At 40.5% G+C, this 26,286-nt stretch overlaps 1 protein-coding gene across 1 annotated transcript in view; it reads right to left on the bottom strand.

The window, feature by feature from the left end:
- LOC306701297 (calcium-binding protein 8-like) overlaps positions 1-26,286 on the bottom strand; it is a gene marked incomplete at both ends in the record, with an annotated part of 61,571 nt that overhangs the window by 23,143 nt on the left and 12,142 nt on the right. The window contains 2 exons of the mRNA XM_079166569.1: positions 10,597-10,709; positions 21,998-22,141. Coding sequence (XP_079022695.1) covers positions 10,597-10,709; positions 21,998-22,141 — 257 coding nt within the window. The remainder of the gene's footprint in view (positions 1-10,596; positions 10,710-21,997; positions 22,142-26,286) is intronic.

The following is a 26,286-nucleotide window of genomic DNA, read 5'->3' on the forward strand; positions in this document are numbered from 1 at the left end:
GTCCTGTATATTACTTCCCTATTTATCTTACTTATGTACTTATTTCTTTCTTTGTGCTGCTGCAACACCAACAGAGATCAATAAAGACTCATCTTATTTTAGCTCATCTTAATTTGAAGACAACATTTTGTTTAAATCTGGTATAAAATGCCACTTTTGTCTAGAACTAGACTTTATTTTCAGTCAATCCTTTTTGGAAAAATACATAACGAAAATAGAACATGAAATAGAAAACAAAACAAATAAATAGAAAATGATTGACAGCAAAGGTGGAACATTGTCTTAAGCTCCTGAGACATAAAAATGATCATATATAGTAAATGTAATATATTATAAATATTAATAAATTAAGAGGCCTTTTGAAATGCCAGGTCCTGGACATTGCCCTTTATATATTTCTGGGAATGAGCGCATTAAATGATAATGCATACTTGATCTGTACGCCCTAAAAGCAGCCAAGGCACAGACACAATCATTTACTCTCTTCTGTTAGCGATTCTCTGGCGGGGCCAAAACAAATATTAGCCCACTCTCAGCTCTCGCTCTCGAAAAATCATTGTGTCCCATGTATTATTCATCATACAAGGGTTTGTGTCAAAGTCATTATGAATCCAAAATCGTGCCCGGGCATAAAGAACAGAAAAAAAGGAAGATTAATGGATCTCATTTAGGAAGAAAGTCTACATTCCTAAAGTGTGAAGGAGGCAGAGACTTCATATTCATTCAGCCATGTAGCGAAATCTTTCACTCAAAGATTATTTTCTCTTTATATAAAAATGTGGAATGTTTTCTAAGGAGTTATACTGCATATTCACTAGCAATAGTATTACTAGATAGTTTGTCAGAATTAGAAAATCTGTTCCTGGATGGATGGATTAAAAACTGCAGAGTTGTAAGAACAAACTGCAGCTTGAAGACCTAAAATACATTCAGGCTACATTTCTAGAAAAGGCTGACTCTTTTGACAGCTTGCTTAATATTTTTGCTGTCGTCATGTCAAAACCCTGCATTTCCCAAATGCACAAATTCCACGAGTGGTCTTGCGATAGTTTCATGACAGTTTGACAGGGTTTCGACTCACTGAGGAGCCGGTTGCCATTCAGCTTATTTAAATGCAACTGAAGGATACAAGGTTTTCAACCGACAGTGACAAAACAATGAGTGAATCAGCTGGGAGTTTTACACTCCCAGCTGATTCACTCATTGTGAGCTGAGAGTAGCGACTACCTGCTCATTAGACTCACACCTCCGTTTATTCTTCTTCCTCCTGACATCTGCTCTTCGAAACAGAGAAACTGAAAAACCAATTCCAAAACTCTAACTCTCTGCCTCCTTTTTGCCTCATTATCTACTAACTACACTTGGTTAACACATCCAGGAAGCTCGTCACACGTCTTATAAACTGCAAAGCTGGTCTTAAGTTTCTTTAACATTTAAGTCAACATCATTTATTCTAAAACTTAAATTGCTTTGTACCCAAATCCTTGCTCTGCTGTGTATTTAATAAACAAAAAAGCAAACACACAAATTTAAAATAGAGAATCGCCACTTCATATCTAATGTTAGTCAACAAGAATCCTAATTGGGACTATGATTAATGTTGTACTCTACATTATACAGTGAGGATGAACTTCACATTCAGGGAAAATTAATGCAATGTCAAGTTTTGTTTAATTTTTGCATTTAATATGTTTGACAGTAAAACACGTTGGTGCACATATTAGTTCCAGCATTAACTTCATGTTGAGTATACCATAGGAGTGCTTTGGTAGCTGAGTGCTAACAGTGCAGGCCGTATAGCTTCAACATCCCGGGTTGGGTTCTGGCCTTTGGACCTTTTTTGCACGTCATGCCCTTCTTTCTTCTCCCAGATTTCTATCCTGTCCTCTGCTGGGTAAAAGAAAAGCAAAAATGCTAAAAAAAAATAACATACTGTATATTCTTTAAAATACAATTGATTGGTCATCACCAAGCAAATAATGACATACAAAATAAGTGTATGAAGTCTGAATAGTGGCAATATTGACCCATTTCTCTGCTTAACATTATCAAATCCAAGTTTCTGAGCAGAAGCAAAACACAAGTGAACAAAAAAAAGCGATCAGAACAATAATTCATCTTTATAGCTTCGTGCTGTGTGCCAAAAGCTTCAAGAAAAACGGAAACAGACTGATTGATCAACCAAAAAGTCAGACGTTTACAATCCAAATATGTTGTTGCATGATGAAATTCATTTTCCATCAATATTCCTCCTGAGGGCTGTAATAACTCTCATTCAGAGTGGGAGTACAATAAGAAAGCACACAGAATGATTATAGTGCAAAAAGCTCGAAAATACCCTCACTCATGTTGCTCTGTCAAAAAAAGGTATGCAACCCCTAATCAGTCATTTCTACTGGCTGTCAGAAACATGATTAGTAGGCAAACTCAACAAGCACTTTAATCTTTGCCCTATTTGGACTATTTCTGTAAAATGTGGGAAAAAAGTAGTGTAAAGGCTTTTATACTTCACAAAGCCAGCCGCATGGCTTTTTCAACCAGGGGCGTGGCAATGAAAAATACAAACACGCGGCATACTCGCCAGCGATAATTTTGCTTTTTAAAAATGACTCACACCCGCAGCGAAACTAATTTGCGACAGTTGCAATACTTATTCAAAGAAAAGTTTCCAATAGATTTGCACAGACAGAGGAACCACCCATGACCCTGTCGACCCAGAGGAGCGTCTGTCTGTCTGTGGTAAACTGTTGTATGGCCTGAACCACTGTAAGCTATTGTATTGAGTTTCCGTTAAGTCAAATGCTCTGACTGAATTTGAGCTCCCTCTGGTAAACACTAACACAGTCTATATATCTGTTTTTTTGGTGAAAGGTAAGAACAAAATGAGCGGATCAGGTATGCGCTGCCTTTGTTAAGGTTGAAAATAGTCATAAAGTTTGCTGTCTTGTTTCAGACTACAGACAAAGTCCCCAGGACAAGCGCCAGGCTTTGAAGCAAATTGTACATAGTGGACAAACGGTGGAATTACAACTTCCTGGTCTGTCACGTGATGCCATGGGGCCCAAAAACACAATTTCCCCTGGACGTACATTGTGAAAGAGACGTCTGTACCTTAGCATAATGACCGTGCATCAGACCTAGGGGCTCATACGAGATATCCTATCGCGACGGATTCTTGCTAGCTGTACGCGGCTGAAATGGATATACTGGCAGTAATTCAACACTTTTATTATCTTATAATACATCCATGAGCTGTATGCTGTAAAGCCTGTGACTTGGTGGACTTCTCTGTTCTCGAATAACTGGAGCCGAATAAATATAAATACAAAAAACATATTTTATTGTTCTACACAGACCGGAAGCGGAAGTTTTACTGGCGTCTCTTGACATACGGTAGTCACCGTTCAGCCACTCTGCTCTCGCACACATACAACCAATTAGCTTTCACTTTCACAATATCTTTGCTTCCAAGAAAACATAACTAATCATTGAAGTAAATGTCTCCAAGCAGAGCAGTCAGTGAAGTCAGCGTGATACTAGAGATGAACATCCTAATTCCCATTATTTAGCGACCACTTGTTCAGGGCCTGACTGACTCTCCCCATCCTGTCAGTGTTTTTCATGCATTTATTTCTAATGTATGAGGAAAACAACACAAACTCAACAGCTGAGGCTGTTCCAGAGAGGCTCAGGGGGGATAGATCATAGCTTTCATTTACACTTGGTTGTCAAACATTTCAATCGGTGCTATTATGGTCTTTGATGTCTAGTGATGAAAAGGATTACTGTAGAGAGAGACAAAAAAAAGGTGCCACAAACAAAAGAGAACACTTTGCAGGTTGTTAAAATCAAGAAACGTGTCTGAGGTCCGGTCTGGGTCGGGAGTCCGTCCTCAAGACCACTTTTTGGAAGTCGTGCACTCATCTTGGATTCAGAAATATTTGGTCCACTAACACACAAAAAAAAGTAGTTACTGAAATGTAACTCTTGTTCTATGATTCTGAGTCTTCATCACAAGGAATAATGACTAATGCATATGATCATAAACAGATACACAACAAAAGCAAATCCTCTAACAATTAGCCTAATAGTGTGCTGTTTAGGAGGGTCTGCAGTACCCATTCTCCTGCATATAATAAATAAATAGAAAATTAAAATGGAATTAAAATGAAAATATCCCTGCTTGTGGACACATTGGGGTTGGCCACAGGGTAGAAACATCAAGAGCAAATACCAGATCAAACCTAAATTCTCTGCATTAAGTTGTGATGTTAGAAGATCAATATTGTTTATAGATAGATTATTTCTGTCCATCCTAACTCCTCAATGGTACTAGCTTTATTAGCATTGGAAAGACACTATTGCCTATAATGGTCTTGAACAGGACTCGATTTGCTCTGAAACCCGGTCTTGATTTGTCTCGACGTTCTTTGGACTCAATAGTAAACTCCTTAATACACAAGACAGTGCTGAGACTGTACCAACTACTCCAGTGAGCCACACACATACAGAAACACACACGAACACCAGTCTCCACAGAACAATGCACAGTTGATCGCCCATTTTTCAAACCATCATACCCCTTCAAACCAGACCAAACTGCAGTGCTCAAACACAAAAGGTTTACATTCATGTGATGACAAAAAGAACTACAACTCCTTGTGCTTCACAAACTCTGCTGAGAATTTGTCATTTTAAGAATTTAACATAAATGTCTAATTTAACAGTTTTTAATATTTCAGGATTTCTCAATATTTGATCAACTTTAAACTTCATGTATACATTATGAGCATCAAGTCACATTTAAGGAGGGAAGTGTGAGCTTGTATTCAAGAGATTTGTTAAAGCTGCTGACAATACATCCATTATCTAGGAACTACTCAAAAACTGTATTAATTTTCACCTTGTTCCTGATTTGTTCCTTAATAACTACCTACATCTGCGTCTATCGTAATGCATTGTCACCAAATTCCTAGAGGATATTCCCAACCACCCCTCTGCAGAGCATGTGACAAATTAAGAAACATTACCGTCAGCTTCTCTGGGACATTTTTAGAATAAAAGAAGTCTAGCTGGTGCAGAGCAGTGTTTCGCAGCATAGTGCAGTGCATTGAAAAGGTGTCTGCTATGGATTTTTGGAACAATGTGTTCCAGACAACCTCCTCAAAATATAATTAATATATATATATATATATATATAACAAGAAAATGATATTGTAGTTCAGTAATTGAAAGAGAATTGCAGGCTCAAATGTTTCCAAATGTCATAAACACAAGTACCAACATCCCCCATCAAGTCAAATCACGTGATGAATGTCAAGCAGACAGAGGTGGAACACGTTGTAAAAGAGTAATGGCTTACGACTTTGCATGTGTTCGGACTCATGGCAGCGCTTATATGATGTGCATTTCCTCCAGTCTCCTTCAGAGCTGCTGTGTACCAAACTGTGCTCGGGTCACGTGGCATAAATCACCATCAACGATGAATCACAGCACTGCTCCAGGATTAATTAGTAAGACGATAAGTGACTAGGTCTGAAACGCTTCCTGGTGAAACTAGAGTTTAAATCATTGATGCAAATTTTCTTTGGTTATGAGTGAGGGAATTATGATCCAATTAACTTCCTAACACCAACTCTAAGCAGCTTATCATACGTCAATAAAACTAATAGTTTGTTAAAAATACATTCATACTGCGTGAATTAAATGCAATGTTGTTTTTTCTCTTTTGCATATCTATTATTGCTCCTTAATAAAGCAAAAATATTTATTTTCTTGATTAATCGATGGAATAAATCGGTAAAACACTCAATTACTATAATAATCGATAGCTGCAGCTTTAATTAAAAGATCTTGTAAAATGTTTATTCCACACATCTTCATCATACAGAGGAACAGAGTCCTTGCGCGCCATGATGTCATGTCAATACAGCCTTAGAAAATATCCTGCTCAAAAGCAAACAAAATGACAAATGTTACCTTTTGTTATAAGAAATAAACTTAAATCTATATAATCTCGGCTTATGAAAGAGAGTGAGATGAAACAAAGAGACATCTCATCTGTATGAAAGCAGAGTGTGTTTATGAGGCCCTCTCATTGCTGACGATTGGCAGAACAGAGGAAAATAAAATGTTTGCAGTTGTTCAATTACAAGCTCATAATGATCCAGACGGGATGATTCGATACATTAACAAAGTGTTTCAGAGCAGATACGAGTGAGTAGGAAGGTGAGCGTGTGACAGCGAGTGAATCATTATCCCATCGCTCCAGCTGGTGAGGATGTGACACTTCGCCTGACATTAGTGGAATGAGAAAAGCTCTCGGCTGAGAGCGCGACTGAGACCGCTCTCGTGGTTCAAAGAGGACAGGATCAGAACACAATAAGAAGGTTCACTTAAGTTAGCAAGGGGTCTGCTCTGATGGAGTCGAACTGACAGCCTCGGCTCGGGAAAATGAATATTTAATCCCAAAAAATCTTGCACAATGCCAGATGGATGAAACTGCAACCTGTGAAACACTGTCAAATGCTTTGATAACTGTGGTTTTTCATAATGGTTACACGAAACCCCTCTAGTGGAACGCTTTCAGCGTAGCGGGGTTATTGCATGCTTGTCGTGATTTACGGGAAAGGTCGGGTACTCAAACGGAATCAGATTTTGCTGTAAAGAGGGCTGATCACATCAGTCAGAAAGCTACAGAGGTTAGTGGATCGATTAAAAAGCTGCAAGCGTTTGGTTCGTACCCCTTAGTGTCAATTTGGCCTTCTTTGATGAATGCAAGCAGTTGTGAAACCGAAGGGGAAAAAATGACTGCATGCTTTGAATCTTCTAATAACTCTGCAGCGACGGAGTCATTCCTCAAAACGAGTTTATTGGGTTTTTATTCTTCTAAAGGCGAAACATTAAAATGAGATGTGCTGAATGAATGTATTCAAAGAGGATGTTAAACTGATTCTGATTGTTTCAGAAGAAAAGTAAAGCAAACCATTTCAGTAGAATTGTAAAGTTCTGGTAAAAACAACAAAACCAGCGACTGCTTTAAATTAGACTGACCGGATACGTTTGTGTAGTGCTGAAAGTTAATATAGAAGCCAAGCTGTTCATCATCTACACACATCTTAAACAGCACGTGTGTTCCTGCCAGGTTATTAGCATGTAAAGCCCAATGACGGCAAAAAGCAAAAAGAAAAGAACATAATCGTCAAATGAGAATACTTTTATTTAATTTTTCTCATCGTTTCACCATTATGAAATCTTCCATTTAAAATGTTTTGAATTCTTGGGACAGTACTCCCCGTCCAAAGAAAGATTATTTTTGAAAAGTTCCACTTTTTTCTCGCTGTTCTAACTGATGAAGCAACTTCGGAACAGAAAAACTCCTCAAAAAAAACCTGACAAGCCCTCCACCTGACATGTTATCATCTGGTTGTATCAAACAATTTCCTTTTCACACATCCAGCACACAGATGATTATTAGCATAGTCCTCTGTCCATCTGATGATTAATCTAGAAGTCTGATGTCTACTCTCTGTTCACTCAGAAAGAAAACCAGCTGCCCACTGCTGTTAGAAACAGGGTAAATAAGAGCTGCTACACTTAACCTTACGGTAAATGTGCCATAAAAAATGTACTAAAAGAAGCAAAAATACTCTAAATTGGTACAGTTGGACAACATGTATCCCCCCAGTACACCAGTTCAGCAGGAGACCATATGCAATTTAAATATTTTTGAATATATCTAAGTAAAGTGATAACGACAATAAAATGGACTTTCACTATCTGTGCACAAGCAACTATTGTTGCTTGTGCGACAACAGAGAACACACCGTATCAAGTCACACCGCGACACAAGGCTGCGTGACGAACGTCTCCATGCTGAACCGTCTGCTCTTCATCTCGGTAAAAGGACCCGGGGCTGCCTCCCTCCTGCCTGGAGATTTGCAGAGTAGCCTATTTATTTGTACGTTGTGCCATTGCATTTTGCGATTACTTTCTATTAAATATTGGAGTTTATAAATACGAGTTTTGGCACGCCCAGCAGAGAGGCGCTCTCCAAGGTACTGAAAGGAGGATTTGATTCTGACATGTTAAATTAGCGTTTAACCTTCTGTTTCGTTGGGTGCGATCGTATTCTGCATGTGTCCGTGTAAGGAATGAACAATGCAAGAGAGAAAATAGCTACTTGATGAATTCAATTTATAAAAATGGATTGAACTATTCCTGCCAACGGATCAAGTTCCAAAATTGTTCCATTAAAGTTCACAGTTACTAAGAAATGTATAAATGTTACTTTAAAAGCTGCGAAACAGGCTTCATGGTCTTTATAGGCCCACTGGGTTTTGTGATTTATTTCCATGAATGATTTTCCACAAATTGCACCCTGCTCATATGGTCATTACATTTCATGTTCATGGTTAATGGTACAGGTTTAAAGAATTAAACCAAAAAGCAATTAATTTGCTACCAGGCCTTGGAGCATGAAGGAAATCTATAACTGCAGCACTGTATATTCTGTTTCATATTAATTACATAGTATGCACGTTCTAGAGAAACAAAGGACTTTTTCTAAGCATGCAACATTTGTTGATTGTGAGGACCGTTTCTGAATTTTGATGAGTGGGAAGTAATGAGCCAGCAGCATGAGTTGTCCCGGTTGATGGTTTATTCAGTGTTGAACTGTTGGGTGGGCTTTTCAGCAGATAGTGTTATTTTGCATTGCTAAGATCATTTACATTCTTCCATCGTCGCTCAAAAGTTACACTCTGTCCTGATGTAACGTTTTGCTTTGTAACAAAGATTGTTGAGGACAGGACAATGGTGTGGTACCCTCCTACAGTATGTAAAGCTAAACTGCTGCATCAATATACCATTCTAAAGCTTTATCACACTTTTAGATGTTCAAATAGTCTGACTCACACACACAGCACAGCCCATTAATAAACTAAACGAAGCACAACAACTGTAATACCTCAAACGACTAATCGCCTGTGAAGAAATAATCATGATAAATCAACCTTTGAGTAGATTTCTTTTCCCTCTAAAAAGGCTCCACACATTAAATGGAGGCGCTGACTCCAGCTTTTAAGCAGTAAATCGTCAGACAACAAGTGTGGGTTTCTAAGTTTAAGTAACAAACCCAAAACATTTTCAGGCCAACTGCTCACCCGCACGAGCCAAAAGGTCATTGCAGCAGCCAAATGGGGCTGGCAGCGCATTCGCCCAGACTGCACTCGTACCTCCGAAAGACTCGCGCCCCCCGTGGTGTAAACCACAAGCTCCTGCCCCCGAGAAAAGGCCCGGGTTCACGGCCCATGATTACGTCAAGCGGACGGGCTTGCCAAGTGTTATCATCAGTGCCAAGTGTCCTGTTCTTTCCCTCGCACCTGCTCCATTTGTCATCAATCCCGTTCATGCTCTCTAACGAGCTCCCTTGTCACACACATTCATCACTCTGTCTCGCTCACTCAACGTCTTGTTGCTTTCCCTCCCGTACTGACATTTCTCTCTTGTTGGTTTCTTGTGCCACCGATTCCTTTGTCACTCAGAGTCTCAAAACCCTTTAGGATGTCCAAAGGCACATCTATCAAGGTCACATATTACCATCCTCTCTGTCTCTCTCTCTATATGTAAAAAAGCTTTTGTTTTGCACTGCCTTTCAAAAAGGCGCTTCACAGTGCGAGTAATGGAAACTGAGTTAAATAAAGCAGTGCCTCCGTTAGTGAGTGTTATTTCGCATTAGTGCGGAGAAGAAGAGACGACATGACTTTCATCCCATATTTGAGTTTAAACACGGGACTCTTTCTTCTTCTGAGCACAAATTGTCTCTTTGACCCACATTACAAACTCTAAGTTGAGCTCATCAACGTAACATGCAGCATTATCACGAACTTCTCTCTCAAAATGTGTTTGAATTAGTAGACCATAATAATACTTCCTTTAGATGGGTTTCCTAAACGATCTAAATACTAGGTCCATAGTTAAGACATGTTTTCTGCCCTCTACTACGCCCTGGAACTTCCCGCGTGACCACTCCTGAGCTGGAGAACTTCTTGTGAACCTGCACGCCGTAACTTCTTTCTTGGGATGCGATCAGATGATAAACATTAAGAATAACTATATAGAAATAGCCAATCTTCTCGTTGATTGTCTTTGTAGGTCATATAGAGGCATCCGATTTAAATAATCAGTTAAAAGTTCATTGTAAGTACAAATAATTTTTCAGATTATTAGGGTCACAATAATTTGTACGCATTACTTAATGTACCTCCAAACATTTTACCAGTCACATATTCTATTTATGGTGTGTGTGTGTGTGTGTGTGTGTGTGTGTGTGTGTGTGTGTGTGTGTGTGTGTGTGTGGATCCCAAAAGTTTTTCACACCTTGACATAACAGTTTTCATTTGACAAAAACTTTTCCAGGAAAAAAAAATAACTCTGAAGGCTGAAATTAACATCATGATTCGTTTCCTGCTCCTGCATTACTTTGCCATAACCGTCTCTCAACTGAGACACACAGCATCCGTTTCTTCACAGCTAAATTGATGACTCATGAGCAAAGTCTACAGAACAGATGTGTTTAAGAGAATAAAGTTTTACCTGCCAGAAGATGGTATCGATTGTGCTGCCCAGGAAGCCATCTCTCGTTTCCGACGACAGGAGCTTGGGTCCAAGGATCGTCATGAACTCCTCGAAATCCACCTGTCCATCACCTGACGCATTGAAGAAAGGGACTGATTATTGATCAACGATAACATACTGATATTAGCATTGTTTGCAACTTTCGTCAAATTGGTTTGCTGGTTGTAAATGACACTTATTGACATGATTGTTGAGACCAAACCATCCTAAACATCCCCCAGTATCAAACCATTTAAAACTCATCCCAACTGAATCCTTATCCATCAGATTATCTGATGAATAGATTTTCTATGAACTGCAGAGCAATTTCCAGGCTGCGTTTTTTTGGTCTGGATCTGTTTTGCGTTCTTATCTTGCTGTTCAACTTTACCAGCATGAACACAATCTCACTGGACCTTCATTGGTTTGGAGGAAGAGTCGAGGCTAAAGAACAGTCAGCTAAATATGTGCAAGCTGTTTTCTGAGGGAAACAGAGCAATGAAGGAATGAATTTATCCTGGATTAAAGCGGCACATAGCGTAGAGATAACTGAAGCCTTTGGAACTGAATTATTAAGCACTATGTTTCTGGCTTAAAGGCGAAATATTTGTTTGTGTCTTTGTTGTTAAAATGTAAGACCAACACTCTTCAAATCGCACTGTTCAGTTTACCACTGAGACAAAAGATTAAACAACGAGCTCCGACTAGCTCGATCACACTGGATGTGAAGCAGATCAACGTTTACTGTTCTACTGTGTCGCTCACAACATGGAGCACCTGCTGCGCGTCATTGATTCCAACAGTACTGATCCGGGAGCCTGCTGATAGTGGTTGATGGTGCTTCCAAAACGAAGCATCAAAACTCTGCAGACAGCAACCAAATCAAACCATGAATCTTTTTTTTCCATTTTTGTCTTTGAGTGGAAAGCCCGGTGAGATTCCCCCGCAGTTTATTATCTGTACGTTTGGATGAACCAAAGCTACACCGAAGGCTGTTGCTGAGGGAATTGTGAAAAGATTGGTAAACTGTTTCAGGAAAGTTTGAGAATTCAGATCTTTATGTTTTAAAATAATAAAAGATGGACAGACAACTCATTCCCTTTGATAAAACTGAATTCAAAGCTGTGACAAATAAAACTAAAAATCAGTAATTACACAGCAAAGACACAGAAATATTTTCCTTCTGTTGTCTCACGGTCTTTACGTCACTGTTAAAAGTTAATTTAGCTTCTCTCGTCTTCCCACCTGCTCTCTCTCTGTATCTGCGGATGAGGCTGGGACCTTGTCAGAGGAAAGTTACCGATGCAAGACGACTCAACCTGCCCCTCCCTGCAGTAACTCTGCTCTCGCTCTGACTAGGGGCATGCTGGTAATGTAAGGTTGAATGCGGCTGACTGCACTTGTGTCCGTGAATATTCAGCCGGGCTGCGGGCCAGAGGAATTGTGCTGAGGTCCAAAGATGTCGGGACAGGACGATGGATGGATGACAGTAGAGATAAGGGTTTGTGTATGTTTCAGTCTGTTGGGGAAAATCTAAATGACTAATTATAAGGTGTGCTTTAAAAGCTTGGTGTCCTTATGTGTCCTTGTTGTGTGAACTGCCTCACCACAGTTGTTTAGTCTATGCGAAAGAACACTCAGCAGCGTGTCCGAAAGAAAAAAGGTTATAAGGCGTGCGTGAGCCTAAACCTCGTTAAGTACCCTAAAACAAATTTAGAGGGAAGATTAACACTTTAGTAAGGGTGGGTTCGAGTCCCATGCCATTTACTAATTAAAAAGTCTAAGGGACTTAGTAAACAAGGAAAGCAGTCGCGGACTGGCTAATACTTAGGTTCGCGGAACCTAAAAGGGAAAGGCATTTAGGGTAGAATTCTATATGTATGTTGACTTATAAGGGTGGTGTCCGAGACAGGGTTAGAGTCCCGTGTCTGAGACAGGGTTAGAGTCCCGTGTCTGTTTCAGGTTAAAGTCCTGAGGCTGGGTTCGAGTCCCATGCCATTTAAGACCTCTGAGCAAAGGAGGGTGTGTAAACTTGTAAGGGCGAACTACTTAAAGAATTCACTATTTGTCGTAGGCTCAGGGAGTCTTTTTAAAATTAAAAAAATAAAAATAAAAAAAGAGGGGAGAGAGGTTGAGACAGACAGACAATTAGAGAAATTCCAGACCTGCTGACGAGCAAACTGGGGGAATTAGATATTTGTCTTTGACTCAAGGAGTCTAGAAAAAACACCTAAAATTGAAAAAAGATCGTTGACCTATAAGTGTGATTCTCAGATAAGGTTAAGTTTGAGAAAAGACCGCTTTCAGGAAGATATGTGATTTTCAAAGAGGACTAATAATAATAATAATAATAATAATAATTTAAAGTAAAAGAAAAAATTAACTAAACTATAAGAGATAATGGGTTCATGCATGAGCAAGAAGAGTGAAGATGAAAATTTAAAGGGAGAGATATAATATATGAAGATGAAGATGAAGAAAGCGTTAAACATGTAAAGAGATGGAAGGAAAAATATGGGTTTAATGAGATATTGACAGTCATAGGATGTCAACTTTAGATTCACCAGATAGAACAAAAATTCAAGGGGAATAAAAAAGAGAGTAAAGACTACAGAGAAAAAAACAAGACAATGAGAAAGAAATGCGAAGATAACATGACTGATTCTCCTGATTTGTATGCAAGCGTACATTTTAGTGAGGGGGTGTGCAGAGGGCGACCTCCTCCACCTCCTTCCCTCTGCTTCTCCTTCAGCCATCTCACAACAGGCTCAACAGGCTCCTGATCCTCCAAACTCCACTCCGCTCTTCTCCTGCCACTGTTCTGGACATGCCAGGCCCGAACGCGAAAAATCCCAGCACAGACAATTCAGCTGAAATTGTGTCTGCGCTGAAAAAACTCATGAGCGAGGACTCCAACGGACCGCTCTACAGGCCAGCACACACCAGATCGGGCACAGAATATGGTGAGCAAAACCCACCAGTATTATTAACTGTACACAGCAACAGTGTTGCAGTGTAACCATGAAAAGGAAAAAGGGAAACAAAATATGATATTTGACTATGATGATGCTATTTGAAATATCTGAACCTGTTTGTTTTAATGTGTGTTTCCGAGACAATCAAAGATGCGGAGGCAGGTGTGGACGGGACAGTGGGAAACGTGGAGAGAGAGCGGATGGAGGGGAGAGAGAGGATGGACGGGAGTTTTACGGAGCGGAGTTTGGTTGTGTGGAAGAGAGTGGACAGGAGGAGGACATCGGAGGAGGAGGCCGTCAGGACACCTAGTTCAGCGGATAAATCAGGTCATGTAAGCGCACACACACACTGATGCACAAACTGATGGTAAAGAATAATAAATAGAAATATTAGAACTATATCGAATAGAATTGTGGGGTTAGAGTTATTGAAGGATGTGAAGTAGTAATTTTGTGTGATTTTGGGGCATGTACAAGCAGAATATCTATCGGTACCATCAACGATCATAAGATCCCAAAGCAGGTTTACAGACAAAACAGCATTTGTGTTAAACTGTCCAGTTAACCTGTTAGGCAGAGAATGAAAGTGGTTCGAATAAACGATTGACTGTTGTGTGAAAGAGGTTTCTAAACTAACAAAATTATTAAGCTGCAGTCTTGATAAACTGGTTCAGGGTCACAGCAAAGGCTGTGCACTTATCTAAATTTAAACAAAATAAGAGAGACATTTTCACCCTCTCTGCTGAGGAAGAGGTTTTGAAAACAATGAATGCAACTAAAAAAGCCAGGGGAAGAATCTTACTTTATGAAGATGACATTTTGATATGCTCTAAGATACAACAACAACGCAAAGAGGATACTCTTGCACTGCTAAAGTTTCTCGGGGAACAAGGTCATAAAGTAAGCAGAAACAAACTCCAACTTTGGAAAGAAAGATTTAAATAATTGGGTTATGGTTTATCAAAAAATGGCCGATCGACAAAAGAAAAGAAGCCATTCTCAAAGCAAACAAAAAACGAATGATGTTATTCTTAGAAATGACTAATTTATGTGGAAATTGGGTTCCTAATTACGTGGAATTAGGAAAACCGTTATCAGAATTGATGTATGATAAAACTATGGGAGCACATGACAAGTTGTGCAGGACTCTTGAAGCAGACGAAGCTTTAATGATATTAAAAAAAAAAAGATGTTAACAAGTTCATCAGGTGGGATTGCCAAATTATGACAAGTTTTTTACACAAACAGTAGACTGAGGGAGTTTTACATTCCATTTAAAGATGCAGATGTGACTATGTTTGTTGATGACACGGGTAAAAATTATTTAGATGGTAAAAATGCAACGGGATATGCAGTAGTGACAAATAATAAGGTTTTAAAATTTGAATCTCTAAACATCACATTCTTCAGCACAAAGCTGAAGAACTAATCGCTCTCACAGACACAGAGAGGGGAAAAGACAAGGTCGTTACTAAGATACAGATAGTAACTATGCATACTCATGCTTGCAGGTGTTTGCGTAGCAATGGGAAAATAGAGAGATGGTGACATCAACTAACAAACCTATTATACAGAGAGAGAATTGATATTACAATTACGAGATGCAGTACAATTGGGGTTTTTAAATACATAGCACACAAAACAGGTGCTGACCTGTTTCAACAGGAAACAGCAAAGCTGATGATGAAGCAGGAAAAAAAAGGGTGCATAGAAAACAAGTGACCAACTTTTCTTTTGAAGTGCAAAATTAGATTACGAGATCTTAAAAGACATGCAAACAGATGCTATAAACAGCAATAAAAAAGTATTGGATAAACAAAACTGGAAAAAAACAACAACAACAAAGGTTCTGGGATTGACCTGAGGGCAAACTAATATTACCTAAGACCTTATATAGATATACGGTTCTTTTGAGTCATGGGTTTAAACCATGTCTCAACAGGTGGGAAGGTTATCTATGATAAGCAGGGTCTTTACAAATTACTAAAAAAAATTTCTGGCATTATATGTGCAAAATATAATCCATTTCAACATATTTGCAGGGATTTCATTGAACTTAATTAATATGAAGGGAAGAAATATTGTTTGACAATAATTGACAGAGGTCTAAATGGACCGAGATGCTATTATGGAAGCAAAAGCTTAAAGACATAATACTAAGTTTCAGAAATAAATTATTGTGAATATGATACACATTTTGTAAACAAGGTGATAAAACATTAGGCTGAGGTATTTGGAATAAACATGAAATATCATTGCTATTATCATCGACAGTTAGCAGGGTTGATTGAAAGAATAAATGGTACAATTAAATTAAAATTAAGAAAACATATCTTAACGAGTCTAAACCATTTGTAACATATGGGGGAAAATACAGCAGAAAAATGTTAAAAAGAAAATAAATTACCAACAGCTCTCTGAAGAGCAGAGAGCATATAAAAGTGAATCAATTGTACACTGATAACTCTTAATCTTAGGACACCTGCTTCCTCTGAGTGAGTCTGGAAGAGCAGGGAAGCGAAAGTCTCTGGGACCGCTTGTCTGACCAGTGAACATACTAACACGCTCAGAGGGATTTAGTGGTGTTTTTAAGAAACAGAAGAGCTCAGTGGTAGAACTAACAAACGGAAATTGGTAAATTTAGATAGACAGGGCTATGTGGCATAAGCATAACTATGTTTTGCTTTGCTTTAGCGAGTTTCAATTTATGGTGGGAATTTAGACAGATTAAATTGACAATCAATAAATACAAATGACAACTACACTAACATTACATGCTGGGAACTAGAAAATAATCCAACAGGGTTCAAATGTGCCTTACAATTGTTTACTTCTCCTCAAACTGCCTAGTAGCAACAGTTGGGTCACTCTGCACTATCTGTTGCCACCTGTTGATTGCGCTGTTTCTCACCCGATGCAGCAAACTATTTGTTTTCAGAATGAGTTCCTGTGAGGACCTTGATATGGTGCGTAATATGTAAACATCTCACAGACAACTGATGGAAGCGAACGATGCCCAGAGCTGACACCTGGTGGTTCTGTGGAGGTAAGCTAAGCAGTGGAGCGGCTTGTGCATGGCACGAGTTGGTGATGGCATTCTATGCATTACTTATGGATGGCTCCTGCGTAAACTCCTAGAGACAGACCACGACCATAAAGGTCAGCCCATCTGGCAGTTTCAGTCAGTCTGTGTACATGGATGACATTGGGGTCCCTAGGGGAAATCAAATTGCTGCGGGGTTGGAATCAGTGCTATTTTGGTGAGCAGCAATATGGTAGAGAGCTCAGGAGGTGTTGCAGGTGGAAAGAGGGAGGAGTCTACAAAAATGTTTGGTTCATCTGGATTGAACTTTCATCCCATGTTTGGGGAGATTAATGCAGCGATGAAATGATGTTAACATGACTAAACATACTCTAGTGTACTTACAGAATTCCTAGCGGGATGGCGAGGAACTGGGAAGTGACTACTCAATGAAATGTTTACACTGAACTGTAAATTAATGATGATTCATATGTTGAAAATCGAGAAAAGAGATGAAATGATGATTGCAGTAATACAGTACACAGAATGTTTGTTAGAACATTCTTTTTATTCAATGTGGTACTCTTAGTATAATTCATATAACATTAAAATATATATGTATTCTTGATACATTTAATTTTATTGTTGTTGATTTTTGATGTGTTGTTTATGCTTGGACATTTTTTCAATTTTATAGAAGGTGGTTGGACGTTGATTCGTTTATTCATTTTGATTTTATTAGAAGTTATACAATAGTATAAACAGGTGGGTTATGTTGGGGAAAATCTAAATGACTAATTATAAGGTGTGCTTTAAAAGCTTGGTGTCCTTATGTGTCCTTGTTGTGTGAACTGCCTCACCACAGTTGTTTAGTCTATGCGAAAGAACACTCAGCAGCGTGTCCTGGATTGTAATGATAATAAGGACTGTGGGAGCGTTAAGATGGGTACAGAGCTATGTTATGAGAACTTAGCTTCCTGACTATGAGAATGTGACCTTTGTGCCAGAACAAATGCTCAGGTAAAGTTGCAGACATCTACTTGGCTACATGGCGTGGACGCCATTTTGTGTGTGTGTTATGCTTTCGTGACGTATTGCCTGTGACACTGTATTGTTTACTTGGTATAAATATCCGAGGCTCAGAGTCAGACCTCTGAGCAGCCTTGATCCATGTATACTGTATGTGAATCAACTCTGTCTCCTTCTTTGCAAAGAATAAATGTTAACTGATTAATGATTTTCCATTCGGTCTTGCGTGAATTTTTCTAACACAGTCTCACAGCTCTCATCAACTTGGGTTCCAGCAGCAGGCAGCTGTTTTAAGCAAAACAACTCCTGCAGAAACAACTGTGTGCTACTGTACCAAACCAGCGTCAAACAGCAAAGAGGCTAAATGAGGAGATGTTTTTTCTCAAGAGTTTGTGAAGCAAAACCAGAGACAAAAAACAAGGGCCAGAAACAAAGGTTACGATATTGTAACCCCCGTTCTACAAGCACAAGTGTAGCCGTTTACTGGACTATGAGTAATACTCTCCTCCAATCACTAACATGCATTCGCCCACTGGCAACACATCACTACCAGGAAGTATGCAGGACGACAGACACACCTGTTCCTGTAACACACCTTGCTTCAGTGTCCTTTGGGCAGCATCACGCCAGAGGTCGAAGGATTTCAAATGTTTCATGCACACTTAGTCATGATGACCTTCTTGATGGATGCTTTCTGCATGAAAATGTAACACTTTTCTGTTCAACACCATACAATTATCAATAGCTAGTCTACCTTGAAGTATACTAATAATAATAATAATAATAATAATAATACTAACAAATTTCCTCTTGCGGGGTGAATAAAGTATCTATCTATCTATCTAATAATATATATCAATAATAATTTAAAGGAGCAGTGAGTAGGATTTAGTAGTGTCTAATTCAGCTGAATATCCCTCCGCTCACCGCTCCCTTACCAAGCGTGTGCTAGAACAACGGTGGCTTTTCACCCATTCATACACTGATGGCTCCCATGCAAGGTGCCACCTGCCCATCAGGACTATCTAACTAACATTCACACACCGATGGCACAGCCTTCGGGAGCATTTTGAGGTCAAGAGTCTTGCCCAAGGACACTGCCGAGCTTCTGATGGAGGAACGACCCGCTCTACCTTCTGAGCCACAGTCGACCACTGACTCTCTAGAGTCTGGAGGTTTGTCTGTTCTGGTCTACTGTAGAAACACGGTGGTGTAACATGATGGACACATGACTGATGATATTTGGGGTTTTGCAAAAAGGATTCAACAAATCTGCAATTTGTGAGAAAACAGGTTTATATTGCTTATACATTGGTCGAAATAGTCTGTGTGTTGGTAGCTAATGGAGATGGAAAAGTATTAAATAAATTACCAGCTACTTATTACTGCTTATCGGGAAATAGTTGAATATAATTACTATGTTGGAGTCCTTTTCCATTGTGGTCATTTGGTAAAGAAATGTTTTAAATATATTACTTGATTATCACCTTCTTACCATGAAATTTGCCGACCTGTAAAATGAAGTATTAACAAATTGAAAGTCACAAAGATATAATAAATGACTTTTATAGTATCATAATTCTCCATATTGGCAAGCTCCAGACCTGTGGAAGGAAATAATTGGGTAGGTACATTAAATGAAGGGAATAAATGATTTAAATAACCGATTATGGTATTCACAGTATTTTTATGCTCTTGGTGATCCAAAAACCTGCAGCTACTTAATAATAAATGACTGAGAATCAGTTGGTTTACTGGATCAAAACAACCCGTGTGTTGTTGGGTGCTGTTTAGGCTGGGCCATCTTTTACGGATTGTTAGTGTGTTAACAATCAATTAATTAATGTCCCCAAGATGGGAAAAACGTAGACACCTGAATTAAAACACAGCGTTTGTTTGGCTGAAACCAGAAACCTTTCAAATCATACAGGTTAGACCAGACGACATTACTGGCCTGGTGTGCTGATTGGTTTACCGACATGCCATGCTGTAAAAACCAGTTGATGAGTATTTACCGTAGAAATAGAGTAGGAGTAAAAACTAATCAATGGCAGGGTTGTCCAGTCCATTCTCATTCCCGTACTGACGTGGTGTCACACCCCTCGGCGTTTGATACCGACCTGTTATGAGAGCAAATCTGCTCCTCCAAACCCACAACATCAGGACTAAAGACTGAGACAAGAACAGAGATAAAGTCTGAGCGGCGCTCGCTGTGCATGTTTGTGACAGAGAGGGCGGGAGAGAAGGTGGACGGTCTATTGCACGCAATGTTTCTGCAAGTTATTAATAATGCACTTGAATCGCCTTCCCTTTTTGACCCTCCCACCGGCACCTGTGATCATTTCTAGTAAGCTTACCCGAACGCTGTGGGTCGACCCCGCGCATCACTGCCGCCCACATAGTTGTTGAATGTGAATTGAAAACACAATTCTATTTACACTTGTGTTCAACGCGGCCCCAATGTGCGTCCATGATCACCCGCGGAAGTGGTTTGGCTGATCGGATCACAATCCGTGATCTTTTGGGTGCATTTTGAATGCGAGGTGTAAAAGGGGGGCGACAGTTGCGTGCTGATGTATCTGCCGTGTGACGACTCAACATAACGTCGCTGAGCCACTTCCTGTGTCTGTTGTAGTCCAAGCCACCTGTTTTTAAAAAGCCTCTTCCTGCGTTTTGTCAATACCAAGCATCCTGTTTCAGCTCGAAAAAGAACAATGAATTAAAGAAAGATGTGAAACAAACGAGTCTAATTAAAGACAATAGGGAATCCAAACTTATAAATGAGAGACAGAAGAAAAAGAACAACACGTGTAAACTCTCCTGAAAAAACAAAGGCTGGTGCAATGCTGCAATCTGGAACAAAGACGAGTGGTCACACCTCTCCATGAAGGGCACGCAGAGCACAACGATCACACAGATCGGCTTGACAGCAGGGACGAGCAGAGCAGATAACCTATCAGCATCTTCTGGAGATCGATGGCTGTGACCGAGGAGCCAATCCTCACAGCTGCCCACCTGGCCAAGATACAATCACTACCGTCCATTCTCATTTATCTGCTTATGCCCTCACTCTCCTCCGTGCTCCTTTGATCTCTGGCTCGTTGTTTTTGAGTTGACGCGCATGCATATGAAAAGAGTATTTCAAGAATTGCTCTGTAAATAGCTGTACATCGTTACTGCTCTTCAAATCAGGGTGTGATGGGACTGGATACAGTCCCCTGTGCATATATGGGAGTAGATAATGAACTAATTAATTAATTAATTAATCAATCAATCGTCCTGGGTCATTTGAAGGGAAAGAGGTTTTCCCCATCTGCAACTCCAACAAACTCAGATTCGACACAAAGAGACGGAGAGAACAATGAGAGCCAAGTGAATAAATAAATAAACAGCATTACAATTCACAGACTCCCTGAGACCAAAGCTGCTGTGACCTTCGTCTGGTTGGAAAGTGGCCTCGGCTGCCTCCTCGAGTTGCCGCAGTAGACGTTGCAACAATACTCGGCCCTGAGGCACAAAAGCAGCTACAGTCTAACGTCTTAAACTTTAATATTCAGCCTTAAACCCTTTATAGTTATTTCTCTCTCCACAGTGAAAATGAAAAGCACTTATCAAAGGCTGTGATAGCAGCATCACGAATTTGAATATGTTCCCAGGGATTTGCATATTGCATTTTTCCCCTCCCAGCCGTATTTAATTTAAGGAGTCTATCCTTTTGCAATATGTCAATCACAGTTAACACAGACGGCTTTGCTTGAAACCTTCTCACTGCTCAGAGTGTTCTCTCCGAGGGTAAAAAGGTTAAAAAGCTGTAAAAGTGAGGATGGTGCTGCAGAAATCAACCTCCGCTGATTCAGATCCGACAGCAGGAAGCATTTTGCACTCTGGGTGTATTATTTAAGTGCAGTGGTACGTTTTGTTCTAGCCGGACAACCGATATGAAGACCCACTTTGGTCTGTGACCCCCACACAACCCTGTCAGGTGTGCATTTGTTTCTAATAATCTCACTCTCCAGTTTCACTTTGGTGCTTTCATGTGTCGAGCAGAAACGGCGAGTGGCTGAGATTGAAATGAGTGAATGAATGAATGAATGAAGAGTATTTTATACGTGACAGGGGAATGTGTGATGTGTGTATCTGAACAGGCAAGACTGCATAGAAACTCACTGTTTCTTGTAAATCTTTGCAAAGTTGCCTGTTGCTGACGCCAAACACGTGTGTGTGTGTGTGTGTGTGTGTGTGTGTGTGTGTGTGTGTGTGTGTGTGTGTGTGTGTGTGTGTGTGTGTGTGTGTGTGTGTGTGTGTGTGTGTGTGTGTGTGTGTGTGTGTGTGTGTGTGTGTACATGCGACTCACCATCCATGTCTAGTCTCTGCATGATGATGGCCAGCTCCACCTCGCTGGGCATGTAGCCCAGCGAGCGCATGGCCATGCCCAGCTCCTGTTTGGAAATGAACCCGTTTCCGTCATGATCCAGCACCTTAAACGCCTCACGGATCTCTGCCAAGACAAAAAAAAAGAAAAAAAGGAAATCCACTCAGTATCTATGAACAATGCAGCCCTAGTGCTTCCAAGTTGCAAGAACAGAAACACTTATTCATTTCCATTTACAGGCGTGTGTGTGTGTGTTTTGGTCTGCCAGATGCACTGCTCTCTGGGTTTTTTTGGGACTCCATCCTTTTCTTTGGCAGTGAAGCTCTTCTCACGGCTTTGAATTCATCTTGCGTTAAATGAAGTCAGTTGAAATCTCTCTCTCTCTCTCTCTCTCTCTCTCTCTCTCTCGGGCTGCGCATTATGCGATTGGTCTCGCACCACTGCCTCAGGTTAACAAGATCAATTCCACCCAATCGATTCATTTTCTCCACCTGCTGTCACGGCCGCCTTCACCTCTGCCCGCTTTAGGAATTTCATGTCCAACGTGACCCTTCGGTGAGCTCCTCTATTCTCTTTGCGTTTCGTTTTACTGGTTTGTATTTACAGTATATTTTTAATCTCTCATAAGTAGTCCAACATCCAGAGCAACATTCAAAGATGTAGCAAACTAGAGGGGTGTGGTTTGCTTTGGGGGGGGGGGGGGGGGGGGGGGGCATCTGTGACCTTCAGGATATTTTTCTCCACTCACTAAAGAAAGTGATTTTGTGTAGAATATCACTCCCATAGATGCTGCTGTATACGGAACCCTTCCTGCTCCGTGCATCCTTTATACTGCAAACCTCCATTTTCAAATGAGTTACCTGCAGTAGCGTCTCGGGTTTGTCGTTACAAACAACGCTGAACACATGTGCTGCCGAGGCGACTTATTACTTAGCTGACTCACTCTCACAGCAGAGATTTCAATTTTTTTTTTTTTAAATAAACGCCTCCTCGCTTGTACACAGTTGAGTCAGCAGCTGGCTCACTGGCTGCCCCAACGTGCGTTCAAGTGGTCAGTGGAATGAGTCGGCAGGCTTCCGCCAGCGTGCTTTTATAAATGCATATTTCATAAAGAGCGCCAACAGACGGGAGAGGGTGTGCGGCAAGACAGGGGGGAGAAAACAGACGGGCATCTGCTGTTTTTAAATAGAGGTGGAATGTCACTTCTCTGAAGAACACTATGACTGCATGACATGCTTGAGCACACTGTTGAGCACTGAATAATTTGAGACTGGAGAGTGGAGTGGATGGTTTAACGCCCTCCTTCCCAGGGAGCCACAGAGGACATACACTGTATCTCTATGCAAGGGACAGCAACAGCAACTTTAATACAAATCCACACAAACATTCTCTGACAGTTGCCCAGATTCTGGTGTAGCACACAAAAGCAATGCAGACAAAACCACACAATCGTGTTACAAAGGAAAGAAAATACGAACAAATTGCTATTGAGGGAACAAACAAAATTCTGACTGCCTTGAACCAAGAAATTGCCAAACTGAAACCAAAAACATCATGAGGAAAATAAGCCCATCAATCATCTTATTATCTGCTGCACTGCTGCCAATCTGGACCAGACTGCTGGCAAATGATTTGAAACAACAAGACATAACTGGAGCAGTAATTATGAATCAGCTCATAAAAATGGAGAACGGTGCTTTCACTGCGCTGAGCGCTATACAGTAGATAAGGGGGGTCACAGTCGGCGACCTGCATCGAAACAGGATGTCGCCGCTTCTCCGTAACAGCTGGTCCTGAGCAAATAAAGCAAGCGACATCATTTGTAACAATACAAAACCCTCGTTTGGAAAGGGAATATTTGGAAACGCTAACAAACACAAACGAACAGCCTCCAGATTATTTCCCCTGCATTAAAGCAGCATCTCACACATGAATCTGTGACTCAGGTCCTTGTTGTGTACTCTCCTGTGTCAGGAGTGTGTTGCAACCGAACAACACCATGGAGACTGGGTTTACATGTCTAAATGACTCAGTCCATTTCATGTACGATGTGTCTGTTCATCAAGACTCGTGACACATGGGGGAATATTGAGCTACTTTCCAACTCAAAGTTTGACGTTTGGAACAGCAATATTTCTACCGGAAAGGACAGAAGTTACAAAAGACTTCAGAGCGAACTCCAACTTTGATGGACCAGAATCCTGAAGTGGCAGTTTGTTTTAATTTGTATGCAAATTAAGCCTTACAGTGTACAATGTTTAGAAGGGTGTTTGTGTTTATTTGGGAGCGTGTCCGTGACTATGTACGCTTGAATGACTGGTGCCTGTTTACTTGCATTATGTAATCCCTCCCAGTCACCGCTGCCTTACATTAAGTGGTTTCCTACACTGCACTATGTTATTCTATTTCCTACCCGTCTTATTCTATTTTAGGTAGTTTTTATTTGATATTCTCTTGGCACTTAAATGACAGTTTAATTGTTTTTACACAAATGGTTTCTTTTTGCACTCTGTCATTTGTCTGTCGACACTTTGAAATGCCTTGTTGCTGAAATGTGCTGTAGAAATAAACTTGCCCGGCCTGTTTAACCCTTCACAAACAGGGCAAAGGAAAAAATCAACCTCGTTCTAAAAAAAATAGGCTATTCATGACATAAACAGTTTGATAAAAAAAAAATATTAACATACAAAACACGAAAGAAAACGCCCTTTTGAGTAAAGCCCTTAATACAAAAAGAAAAGATGTTCACATGGTAGCTGCTCAGCTCTCTAAGGTGAATTGTCTGTGTGTGTAATCACAAGAGTGATCAAGCCTCTGTCAATCTCTCTATCAATGTCAAAAATAATGAATTAGTCAATTAATCAACTCATTATTTTAGCTCTAGGTAGATCTATTAATAAGTACACATTTTTGTTTGGGAATTTTGGGATGCATGTACACAGAATGATTGAGATATTTATTTTAATCTCTGATTAATACCGTGTCAAATCTGAAAACGAGTTTGTTCCAGACGTGGCTCCTTGCTACCAGAATGATCAGTGACTTTAGGTGTTGTAGCGCCCCAGTGGGACTGAGGAGAGGGTGAACACAGTCAGCACCCTGGACAGCTCCCCCAGCTGATGCCAAGACTGTTGCAAGTTAGTGTGCTGCACACAGTGAGGTGAGGCCAAGCCCCTCGGCCACTCTGCTAAGTTTGAATATCAATCTATATGGCCCCCATTGAGTGGGAACTGCTGTTTATGTGCCAACGGAGCTGGAAACAAGCTGCCTAATGCTGGTGCCGATCAGCCTCCCTGTTCCCTCGCTCCCTCTCTCCCTCTCTCCCTCTCTCCCTCTAGGAAAGCTCAGCTCTGGTGGGCTGAGCAGACACAAACCAGCTCCCTGCAGGCTTACCGCTGTCTGGTCCAGCTCAGCATGCTGACTGAAAGAAGACCCTTAAGTGCCGACAAGGAAGGATTTCTTCCACTGCGCTTTCATTAAACCTTTAATAAAATAACATATTTCAGTTTTTGCTGTAAAGCCTCAATGTCTCCAGGACTTCTTTATTGTTAAGTCTGCCTGAAATTCGTTTTCTGTGGATACAGATACGGCTCAACATGTGGTGCAGTGTACTTGCTACTGCAGTTAGACCCAGACCGGAGCTCTCTCTAAACCCAGTATGCTGTATGGAGTGTATACAGTGTTTAGTCAGGAAATCGAACAAAAATGTTCGGATACCAGAATCGTAAATGGCTGCGATACGGCCTAAAATGCTGGATCGGGTATCGGCGAGTGTGTGCGCCAATCAGATATTCTGTAGTCACATCATTTATGTTGAACAGGAACAACATCAAAAGGTGTCACGCACTACCCGGTCCGAACATCCTGCACAACAGAGATGAGAAAGTAACAAGATGACTCACTCGTTAGCTAGTTTTATCATCAGCTCCAGAAAAAAAAAAACACACACACACACACACACACACACACACACACACACACACACACACACACACTAGTGGTGTCAATTTCCAGCCAGGCTGTACAACAATGACAGCAATCATATCACATCCATACAATTTTGGCTCGGTACTCTGATACTCCCTAAAAATGCATTCCTGTCCTGCTGTTCCAACTGCCCAATTAATGGACATTCTGGCTAAGGGCACAGAAAATGCAGTTAACATTTGATTTGCCGAAGAAAGCCCTAAAGAAAGAAGTTTCCCTAAATGCACACATGTAAACGAAAGTCGCTGGCCTTGTGCAGCCTTTGGCCTGTAAAGTACCAACAT

The sequence above is a fragment of the Pholis gunnellus genome (assembly GCF_910591455.1).
Source record: "Pholis gunnellus genome assembly, chromosome: 9".
NCBI lineage: Eukaryota > Metazoa > Chordata > Actinopteri > Perciformes > Pholidae > Pholis > Pholis gunnellus.